This window comes from Mugil cephalus, chromosome 7 (assembly GCF_022458985.1).
Source record: "Mugil cephalus isolate CIBA_MC_2020 chromosome 7, CIBA_Mcephalus_1.1, whole genome shotgun sequence".
Lineage (NCBI taxonomy): Eukaryota > Metazoa > Chordata > Actinopteri > Mugiliformes > Mugilidae > Mugil > Mugil cephalus.
Window position 1 is genome coordinate 27,628,404 of NC_061776.1, and position 11,693 is coordinate 27,640,096.

Sequence of the window (11,693 nt, forward strand, 5' to 3'; positions counted from 1 at the left end):
TACCTTCAAGATAGCTTTTAAAACCTCAAAAGTGAGAGCAGCCAGGGCTTTTGTTCTCAAATGTGTCCTCCTACAACATGACTGTGGAAGGAGATTGTTTGCCTGAATAAAACTCCAGATCATTATCAATTTTCTTTATTTGTTTAAAGTTTTATTTTAAAGGCTGAACGAGCTACATCTAAAAATCTAATATTTTGAAGATAGTTTTCAACCCAGAAAAAGAAAAAAGAACAGAAAAAAGTCTTTTTGCACAAACAATATAGTTTTTATTCCAAAAAACGTGTCCAAGCTGAAGCCTTTACACAATCTGTTTCAACAACATGTAAAAGATTTATTAATTGATAATTTAAACAGTAATTTCCCCCAAAAATAACATCCATTTATCTAAAACAGGTAACAAAAAGCTACAAAATGACTGGATATCTATCAACAGAATTAAAAACATAGAAAAGTCGGTGTATCTGGACTGTACACAGGTGCCGTCTTCATCTCTGCCTCCCCTTCTTCTTCTTAGTGTCTTCACTGCTGCACCATCAAGTGAATTTATACGTGTGACTGTCAAGGAAAGAGACTTTGTTTTTCCTCACACTGGTATCACAGTAACAGCACTGCTCCAACAATTCTAGGCCTTCAGGTAACTGGCATACTGTGGTGTGGTCTGACAGGCTGTGATATTAAGACAAAGCTGGTGGTGTCTGAGTCAAGTGGCAGCAGCTCTGTAGCTGGAAGGCAGCTTTAACTCAGTCTTCATTCAGCTCATCGCTCATCACACACACTAGGGTGATAGAATTCCCTCCAAAACTGACCTCTTTCTCTGACATCCATGTCAGCAACAGTTATTTATGTGTTTGAAACATTCATTTTTAAATTTTTTTTTTTTTTTTTTTGTTTTTTTTAGAATTTTCTGTCAACATAACAATGTCTGAAAACATCAGCAGATTTCCATACAAGTCCCAAAAGAAGACAAAGAGAACCCAATCGACCAAATTAAAAGATAAATATTATAGATTCCATCTGTCCAGAAGTGTTTCTTATCAATGTAATGAAGCTCAGACGTTAAGTGCCCCGTTGTTTTTGTTTTTTTCTTAAGTGAATCAGGGAATTGTAACAATCTGATCTGAGGATGGAAACGTTTGAAAAACTATCTGCAGAGTTTGGAATCCACAAATGTTGTTAGTGGGGGCCTTTGGTTGAGGGGAGGGGCCTCTGTGGATCATCCCACAGATACTTGATCAGTTTGGAATCTAGTGAATTTGGAGGCCAGGTTCCTAAAGCAGTTTTGTGTGTGTGTCAGGCTGCATCCTGCTGGGGATGGCTGCTGCCATCAACTAGTGTCATTGCTATGGAGTGGGGGTGTCTGGTCTAGGTGGGTGCTACATGTCTAAGTAACATCCAGATGAATGCTAGGTCCAAACGTTTCCCAGCAGAACGCATTTTAACGTTGTGGCTGATCAGTGAATATGTGCATTTCATGCCTCCAGTGACACCACTTCTCATCTGTCATTACTTCGGTTTTATAAAATCCTCATGAGTTCATCGTAGTCAGTCATCATAGTATAACATTATCTAAGCTCATAGGTGCTTATCTTCAGTAAGAAGCCATTAGGTGTGAGCTCTTATGGACATTAAAGGATATGAGTCATAATCAAGCTTCTGGGTGAGAACTCCAGTCAGGATGAATTCAGCATTGTGGACATCTGGACAAGAGGAGAGACAACATTAGATACAAATAAACGCTGCATGTCAGTTAATGCTGTATGTTTAAAGATGCCCTGTCGGTTCAGAACATAAAGGCCAGTGTTTCCATTGTGTGCTGTGCTGGAAAAAAACTACAGAATATTATGTAAAAACATTTTTCAGTGATAGGCAGGAGGCCCATATTTTAGGAGGTGGAAACATGTCTATCATTCTCTCTTTTCTGTCTCTACCCGGCTGGCCTTAGGCAGATGAACTCGTTCAGGAAAGGTAGAGATCAGCATACTGTGTGTGGGCACATGCTGAATGAACAACGTGCTCCAATGGACACAGTGGTCAAAACGACCAGCGGATATACGAAAGTAACAACAAGCTTAGTCCTGCCTGATGACTAGCTAGCACTCTTGAGGCATTACTGTTACTGAGGAGTTTGATTTGTGATAGTTTACTACAACGTACCTCTACCTGCCAAACCACAGCGGAGCACATTGCCCACCAAACTGACCCATGTAGATAAGTTTAAATAATCATCCCATGTCTGAACCTGTGTTTAAATATGCCTGATTTACACTAACACTTACTATAAGGATTGCTTTGCTGAGCACAGGCAGAAGCAAGACTGTGTTTCTTACCTATGTTTTTCAAGAAGTATTCTCTACATAGGTGGAGGTCATTGTCACAGGAAATTAAGATGATCTCCGGAAGGTTCTGCAACAGAAAAGCAACATGCATTTAGCACTTAATAGACTGCTAGTTTTGTATCTTGTATGTGTAAAATAAAGAATCTGACTTGACAATAAATGTTCCTATAATAATACTTCAGTACACAGGGATGGCTGCAGATATGTTTAAGGACCTTGTTCTGTTTGTACTCCATGATCTTTCTGTATGAAGGTTGTTTGGCCAGCAGCTTTCCTCCAGCGCTCTCCAGAATGGACTTCATGGTGCTAAGGCTGGGGCAGATCCCAGGGGTGAGGTAGAAGTATTTCCCCTGCATCATCCACCATGTGAAACACACAGAGACATGAGGACACCATACATTGATAAGACTCCCAGTTCATCAGACATTTTCACACCTGTGTGAAGTCTATGTAGCGCTCATCCATATACATTAAGTCAGTTTATTTCTTGTCATTTCTAGAAATCTAATATGGTCACACTTTTCATTTTCTTCTAAGCATTTGAAGGAATAGCTGTCAGCATATTTCCTGAACCAGTTACTATGGTTACCAGTCAGTCTCGTCGTAGTTTATTTGTTCAAACACAGAATCTATGGCCAACACACAGAATGTCCTCAGTAAAAGTAAGCTAACACCAGCTTCTTTCCATGACCATTTGTTTGTCTAATTATATGTGGCAGCTGTTGCCTAGATGTTTGTCTCAGTCACGTCTTGTCTGGCCCTTGTTGGATTACAGGTGAATTTAGTCCTAATAAGTCACTCTCGAGAAGAGGTAGTGTCATATAATGTTACTGATAACCAGGAACTTGTCTAGCTCCTGAAAAAGGCTTCACCTTAAAACAGTAATAGAGGGTATGCATAGACAAATAAACACTAGAAGCCGTATTCTGGCTGGTCAGACACGTCATCGCGGCCGCCATCTTGGGCAGGGGTTCTGACCAGCGGTCAGACTGTAGTCAGTGCATCTGACTGACTAAAATGAAAGAATTTAGTGTTGTTTACAGATGTTCCCATGAAAGAAACACCAGAATCAAGCAACAGGGAATACCATTTCACAATTGAGAAGATGTTTTATATTATTTAACTGTTTTGAATGTGTTGAATGTATCTCTAAAGCTTACGTAAATTAAACTACCTATCTTGTTACTAGCTTACGTAAGGATAAGAAAACAAAAGATGTTTTTAATTAGTAAGACATCAGTAATATGATAAAAGTGAAATTTAATACACTCTAATGTTATTATTAAATATATCATTATCGCTGTTTTTATTGTTAATATCAATCTGTTTTGACAAATACCTACAAGCTGTTCAATGGTTGCACATTATCTGCATTTTCAATTTAAACAATCTATACTGTATTATAAATATATGTCACATTTATAATAAACCAAACAGATTGAAAATCGGTTGAAAATTCAGTGAGTTGTGGTGATTGTAATCATTGATAGACCTCTGCCTCCGTTCACTGATACAGTCAGTAGACACAGCTTCCCCCTGCCCAAGATGGCCTCGCCCCGACGCTGTGTTCCAATGGACAGAGACGGCGGAGACGTCATCTATTGTTTATATGCACGTGATGTCACAGCAAGCATAAGTAAAAGTTGAGCATGGAGATTAGCAGCATCAATTTGAATCACAGGCTTTAATAGCATCTAAATTGTAAATTTAATTTAAGAAATGCGGAAGAGCTGTTGTGCCACTGACTGTACCAGTCGGAGATATGATATTTGCCAAAGAAAAGAGAAATAAATGGATCGCTGCATTACTAACAACTGGAATCCAGACACAGAAACTTGGTGTGGTGGCTCACATTTAGTGTCAGGTAATATTAATTTATGCTGTATTTTTTGATAAAGTACTGTAAGTTACTTCTTAAGTTACGTTCTGGAGGGCTGTCAGATAAGTTTGTGGATATTGTTGTTTTGGCGTAGTTACAGCCAACACTAACTATTTCAGTTCAAACAATAAATAACGATAAAACATGGAATATTTGCGATCCTTTTAACGTCAAGTCAGACGCTACAGTGTTGTACGGTTAACGTTACTTCTCGCTAAAGGTCTTAGCATTAGCATCTTCTATTTAGCTACATTTGTCATAACTGATATGAAATAAAACTAACTGAAACAGAAGCTAATCCACTTTTTCAAATACATAAAAGTTCATATGGAATACTGTTAAGTCCAATTGTACAATTTGATCTGATAATCTGTTTTTCCTGATCTCACTGTATTTACTAGGACATTTCACCATGTTTTTGCCACGTCAGTGCTTACCCTCTATAAGTTCATTTCTCTTTTTTTCTCTTTAAAGAAGTTTATGCAGCATGCCTGCATTAAATGGTTGCAATATATTGTTACAATAATGTTTTCATACAAACTCCTAACTTTTGTCATTTAAGTATTGTACATTTGGAATTGGAATCGATCAAAAGTGTTTCTGACCACTGACAGGATCCACAAAAAAGCATCATCCGAAATGCTTTCTGATAAACCGTGCACATTCTGGCCTCTGTTCGGACTCATTTGGATCATAGACAAGGATATAGAGCTTTGTGAGCTCACGTCACTCAGCACCGTTAATTACAACACCGCCATATTGGCAGGAAAGCACTCTTTTCTAATGACTATTTGGTTGACAACTGTGAGCAACTAACTAATTAACCTGGGGCTGTTGTACCCCAGGATGCCAGAAGGATTCCAGTGAGAGACAAGCAAAGTGGAAATCGTTTTATAGGATTCCTAAAGATCCCGCAAGACAGCAGATGTGGATTAGTGCAATAAGAGCTTGTTACATTAAAGTGACAGCGTAACAGTGACGAAGAGGTGCCATTTTTATGCTCTCAGTGACTCTGGAATAGGATGAAGGGAAGTTAATAAGGCCGTTTTGTATATCTGGATACTCCAGATCAGGAACATGATGCCTGGGGCATGATAAGAGTCTGTGATGTGTGATCTGTTGAGTTTTGCCTCGTACTGGTCATTTTGTATCTGTTTAAAGTGCAGTAAACTCTGACAGCCTGAAATCAGCAACAGCACCGTTCATTTACGTCAGAATTTCCAACAACAAAAGTCACATGACGCCCCAAGCTCTAAAGGCAAGGTAGATGTCAGGATTGAGAAGACAACAACATCTTTTTGCTGCTGAATAACACAATTTTCTCTAGTATTGTAAATATTCACAAGAAATAAACAGATTATAAACATGTATGATGAATATGGACCTGATGTGAAAAAGCATTCAGGCTCCTTTGAGAGTTTGCATTACCACTGTAACACCAGTGTAAAGATGAAGTCCGTTGTCTAACCTTAAAGAGTGGTGCACTGTGGGCTCTTTTAAGTGACTCCTCCAGACTGAAGCCAAACAACACTTCTGCCTCAGCATCCCTCAGAGGGTAGTTCTGCTCATCTGCAACACACACACACACACACACACATATCAGGTTACCCACTATGAAGCTCTACACATGAAAAGTCCAGCATAAAACAAACATTGTGTTTGTAGTTGAACTCCTTTTCAATAGGATCTGAAAGGTCCAAATACTCTTCCAAAAAAAAAAAAAAAACAACTAACTGGGACAAGAAAAACAATGAGGAAGACTCACACATACCCACAAATTTCTGGCTCCTCCAGCTCTCCTCCAGCCACTCTGGGCTGACAATGTGTTTGACCACAGACATGGCAGTGAGGAACTTGACGGTGCGAGTCACCTTATTGGCCACCAGGTGAGTGACCTTCTGACTGCTATCTGCAACTTCACCACCTAATGCATTTAACCTCTGAGAGACAGGAGACAACAGTAAAGCTAATGTTGACACGTTGTCTGTGAAGGTTCTCAGTCTAATGTTGACACATTCCATATACAAGTATTTGAATACATCAGAGCGTGACATTAGCATTCTGTCCGATGGCTGATCGATGGTCACTGTTTTTTATAGAAGTAATATGGGAACAGGTGACATATGATCAAATAATAAGTGCAGTGTTTTAATGATCAGGCTGACTTTACCTTTGTGTACTGTTGCACTTGCATTGGCTCAAAGCCTGTGAACATGACTCGAGGAGTAGACTCTGGAGGAAGCTTCTTACTGGGGGACTGGATCTCCTCCAGTCTGTACACGAATATACACAATTTTACAGTTACCTCCAAAATAGTCATTGCAACCTGGACAGAGATGTGCTGCCATCCTGCGCTCACATAGAAGCTAACAGGCTGAACCATGACCTGCTGCACTGACCTGGCCTTCTTGTTTGCAGGTGGGTTGTTGGAGTCAGTATTCTTCTGCTTTTGGAGCAGTTGGAGGTTCTAAACACCACACAAGCATAACAAATACACATCAGATGAGCCTGACACGCTGCTAGCTAACACAAGCACCACATTGGCAATCATGTAATGCTTTATTATTTTTTATCTGTTGCAATTTAATAGTTTCTAAATATAAACTAAAAATATATTCTGATGCTGTGTATGTGAGGACATCCATGAAAGATGCACTGTATGTTATTCTGGGATGGTAATTTGAACTACTTTCCTTTCTGACATGGTGGAAATACTAAGGCAGTTTGACTCTGCATGCAGCATGGATTCAGACATTATTTAGGACATCTGAGACACAGCTGGCATTAGGGCTGGGCGGTTACCGGTTGATACCGAATACCGGTATTTTTTTCCCGTTATGATATTAATTTTTAATATATCAGTGTATATGAATACACACCGCTTGGAACGCTGCACTGTTTCAGACCGGACCATTTTTAATGTTAAAAACGAAGAAGAGGATTTGTACCAAAAAAAGCTGCCATGTAGGTTGTTTGGGGTCTTTCTTTTTTTTTACGGTGACCAGTCTGAGCCCAGCTAGAGACAAGAAAACACTAGTAACCCTGCAGATGTTAACCCAACAGAGATGTTGTGCACCAACCTGTGAGTGTTGTTTACAAAGGATGATAAAACTGTATTTATCAAACACTGAACAGAAAATAAATATGAAGTGCATCCTATCAAAACTCACTGCCAAAGCTTCAGGGGATACTTTGATTGGCGTTCTCCACGAGGCTACAGAGAAATACAGAGGACAAAGTCAGAACACTTTCTTAATCTTTTTCTGTCTCTCTGTTTTTCTTTTTATAGCAAATTTAGCCATTTCAACTGACACAACAGAGACATTCTTTCTGCACAAAATCAAGTTAAGGCATTCACATACAGTTTGTAATCACACTATATAAAATCCATAGCATATGGTTTGGGTGATCTACAGGGAGCTTTTACATCCCCTCAGAAGAGTGTGTGTAATAATTGGCTGGAATATCTGTTGATATCCAAGATATGATCCTTCTGTATTTCTTTAACAGAAGAATAACGTAATATCTCTGCTCATCATCCAACTGTCAAATACAATCTGGTGTATTCAGCTGTACATACCCAGTAGGTTCTGGACCAGTTGTGGGTTAGGCAACAGTGGCTCATTGTGTGTGTAGATGGAGTATCTGCTGTGCTGAATCTGTCGCAGAGCTTCAAAGTTTCCCAGTAGTATATCACACAGCCACTGGGCATTCACACATGGGATCTTCCACTCCTTGGCTTTCTCATATTTAAGCCCACTTGGTCTGAAAAGAGAACAACAAAATGACTATATAGCCAATGAGCTAATGTGGCAGGAACCATTCAAATACTTATATACGACACAAAAATTCCACTTTATTATTTTAAGAGGTAGGTCACTGAAAAAATCCTCTGCTGTACACTATTGACATTAAGATCTGATCTGAGCGATACGATCACGTAAAAGACAGGTGTGAATGCCCCCACGATAAACAGAGGTCACATTTAAAAAGATCTGATCTTCCACATTTGGAAGTGATCGCATGTGTCTGCATTTCTTTGGTACTGTGAACACAATGAACCATGACAGGAGAGCCCAGATCAGATCTGAACGCAAGACCAGACTGTAATCCTTACAGTACCCACTGTAATCTTGTGGGTGGGAACTGTCTTCCTAAAAAGATTGCTTAGTTTAGTGATATTTGTATGAATAAAGTGTCCCTAATGATAACCCCAGGAGACACTTATCCATCCAATCTTACTCTTTGCAGATGAGGACAGTGTTTCCGCGACACAGATATCCAGTGTATCTGGCACCAGCCAGGTAGGCCATGAGCTTCAGGTCATCTCGGTCAGAATCCACAAAACCAGTCACTGATATAATCTGATGGGAGACAAACAGAAACAGAGACAAGATTAAAGAATTCTTATTGGATTTTTTTTTCAGTCAGAGACTGACATATACACCGTCTCCAAGTGTGGGATTTAAGTGTGTCCCTTGAGGACATTAGGACTGTACGTGGGCTTTTTTGCCACTGATGACGTTAACCATCTGCCTGGGAGACTGAGTACTCACTGACCTTGAGAGTTTGTAAACTAGAACTTCGTAAATATCTTTAGATACCCATCGGGAACGAAACATATCGTCACAAATTCAGTCTGCAGCAGCACAGCACAGTCGAACGTTTGGGCAGTTGAAGTTCCTGCTACAGATTGGAGAGCTTCTAATGTAAGCTATTGGCCTTAAAAATGTTTAAGACTATTCTTTCACTGTCAAAATGGTTGCAAATGTATTTACTGACAATTAATCAAGCAACTGTTTGTGTAAAAATAACTAATAAATATGAACTACTGGAGTGCTGTACAGTTTGTGAGTATTTGTCCTAAACTGTTGATACAGAATGGGTTCAGAATTTTCAGCACTTCTCGTGATCCAAACACACTGCCAGTATGTCCATGTATATGTAGATTTCTTCCATTAATCACCCGAGGCATTTTTACAGCGCACCAGTTAACAAGTCTTATCATCTACAGGTAGGACACATATAATAATGAATAGTCTGTGCCTGTCCATGGGGGTCCTGTCCATGAATCAACCGTTTAATTGTCTCTTGGTCCATTGAGTAAGATTTGACAGCAGTCTGAATGTAAATATTATCAAAATAAGTCTGGCTGTGGATTCCAAACTCTTTAGAGATGGTTTAACCTTTTCCAGCCTGATAACAACTCTTTTTCTGGGCTTCTCAGAAAGCCCCTTTGTCCATGCTATCACACACTTCCATTAACACTGTTGTGAAAATAACAGTGACAAATCCCTATTTTTTTTAAACAACACAAGGCACTGAACAAAACCTGACACTCCTTACATTGGTTGGAAACACTTCTGGACAGATAGACTCTAATTTGGCCTTGAAATGAACTTGTAATCCCAGAGGAGGACTTAGTTTTGTTCCAGAATAAACAAATACACAAGCATAATATTTTAAGTTTAATTTGTTTGATTGAATTCTCGATGTCTACTGTCAGGACTTGTGTGAAATCCACTAAAGTTTAGAGTAATTTTTATGCAGAAAGGTGGGAAATTCTCAGGGGTGCAAATACTTACATGCATCATCATTAAAGTGCAATTTAAGATTATAGGAAATTATTTTTATGGCATAGCTTATAATATAAAAAGAAGGGTAGAATTTGTCAAATACAAGTAATTTTGAAATTTATTATTAGTTTTATGCTCCGACAGAACCAAGATTCATAACAAATCTGAATGTGTGTACTTTTACGCACCTAATTCATTACACTATCTCCAAAAGCATCTTCACTTCACTTGTGTAAAACACAATATCTTTTCACAAACCATTTAATAATGGACTATGGGTATTCATGATGGTGTGCTATAATTACACACGTGTGGCATGAATACCACCACAGTGGAATGAGTATCCTTTTAGTGCTCTGTACTTCTATGAAAAGACCTTCCAGGTCCTTCTACAGGTGAGTGAATTGAGAACTGGGAGATTCCAAAGCAAGAAAAGGAGAAAAAACTGGGAGAAAAACAAAAGCAACAAAGGCAGGAGTTGCTAGTGGAAGGTGGACCTACATGCTGAGAGCAGGGTTTGGCTCCAGGAGGGAAGGCAAAAGGCAGATGTAGCGTCCGATGAGGAGGAACCATCCTCTTCCTTTTCAACACGGTGTTGAGCCAGTGAGCGGTTACACAGCGCTTTCCCTCCCTGAGTGCCTGGTAGAGAAAATGTGTTTTTTGTTGAAGTCAAAATCAAGTAGCAGAAGATCTCACCTTTCTCCCAAATCATTCATTCAAATTTCACACTTCATTTCACACTATTTGTTCTTCTGTCTACTTGTTGAGTCTGTGCTGATATATCGGTTATATAGATGGTTACCATCATGTGAGAAAGACATTGACTCACACTGCATGATTTAGAGTACTTTTTGCAAAGTGGTGCATGTTCTGATAGCATAGTCTTACCTGTACATACATGTTGCTGACTTGACTTTCACACAGCAGGTGGGTGCACCGGCTGGTCAGGGTGGTGTCAACAGTCCCTCCACATGCCTGAATGACCTGAGGGACAGGTTGAGTAAATATAAACTGCCCTCTACTTTGAATCTAGGCATTTCTGTTCATTTAACCAAGTATTTAATGAGCACAATCATCTTCTTGCTTTCTCTGTTGCTGTCTTACCCTCTTCCATGTGGCCAGAAGTTGTTTGTCAGCCATCTGTTCTGGATAGTCAGCAACAGCAAACACACAACCCAACAGGAAGCCATCTTGGGGAACTACAGATAAAGCAGGATTTATCAATTGAACTGAACCCCAACCTTCAAGTTCCACTGGCAACTGCTCAGTGCTGAGTTTAAAAAGTCCCTAACTCACCGCCAAAAGTTGTCATGGTCTTAATTGCTGAATTCAGACCCTTGATTACGTGTGCTCATTTAGTTAAAAACTGATTCCTTGATTTCACAAACCAGACGCTCAAAACAAAGTAGTCACTAATATTATAAAAGGTCATGATTTGTGATAACACTACTACCACTCTGTAAATAAAGGAGATTTAAAGACAAAGCTACAACTCTGTGTTTCAAGAGTTGTAAAAGGCTACAATACACCAATGGGGGGGACTCACACCTTTTTTGGTTTTTGTGAAGTGCACCTTGACTGGCCATACAAGAGTTGTCTCTACTACAATGCCCACATTACACTCAATTTAGGCAACGTTTACACGAATCTGATTTTTGGTTGAAACCATGTCAGTCTTGTACGGTTCTACCTGCCATCAAGGCTGGATCCGGATCTTCCTGACTGAATGGTAACATTTCACTTTCTCATTTCAATAAGTCCGACCAAGATAAAGAAATATATAGCCTGAGGATAGTGCACAATGCTGCAAACTCACTTTCTTGTCCTGGCTCGTGTCCAAACAACTGGGTGATGTGAGGAGGCGGCTGGGACTGAGGCTGCACTGTTGTTGTCGTCTGCTGC

At 39.6% G+C, this 11,693-nt stretch overlaps 1 protein-coding gene across 1 annotated transcript in view; it reads right to left on the reverse strand.

Annotated features, from left to right (window-relative positions):
* Window positions 1–243: 243 nt before the first annotated feature.
* The window catches only part of paxip1 (PAX interacting (with transcription-activation domain) protein 1), a 16,422-nt gene continuing 4,972 nt past the window's right edge, over window positions 244–11,693 (reverse strand). Inside the window, exons 9-23 of the mRNA XM_047590277.1 lie at window positions 11,608–11,693; window positions 10,896–10,990; window positions 10,680–10,775; window positions 10,293–10,430; window positions 8,458–8,579; window positions 7,796–7,980; window positions 7,386–7,429; window positions 6,615–6,682; window positions 6,386–6,488; window positions 5,987–6,155; window positions 5,684–5,784; window positions 2,552–2,686; window positions 2,328–2,403; window positions 1,637–1,697; window positions 244–549 (exon numbers count right to left, since the gene is read on the reverse strand). The exon at window positions 11,608–11,693 is cut by the window's right edge and continues 740 nt beyond it. Coding sequence (XP_047446233.1) covers window positions 534–549; window positions 1,637–1,697; window positions 2,328–2,403; window positions 2,552–2,686; window positions 5,684–5,784; window positions 5,987–6,155; window positions 6,386–6,488; window positions 6,615–6,682; window positions 7,386–7,429; window positions 7,796–7,980; window positions 8,458–8,579; window positions 10,293–10,430; window positions 10,680–10,775; window positions 10,896–10,990; window positions 11,608–11,693 — 1,495 coding nt within the window. The 3' untranslated portion in view covers window positions 244–533. The remainder of the gene's footprint in view (window positions 550–1,636; window positions 1,698–2,327; window positions 2,404–2,551; window positions 2,687–5,683; window positions 5,785–5,986; window positions 6,156–6,385; window positions 6,489–6,614; window positions 6,683–7,385; window positions 7,430–7,795; window positions 7,981–8,457; window positions 8,580–10,292; window positions 10,431–10,679; window positions 10,776–10,895; window positions 10,991–11,607) is intronic.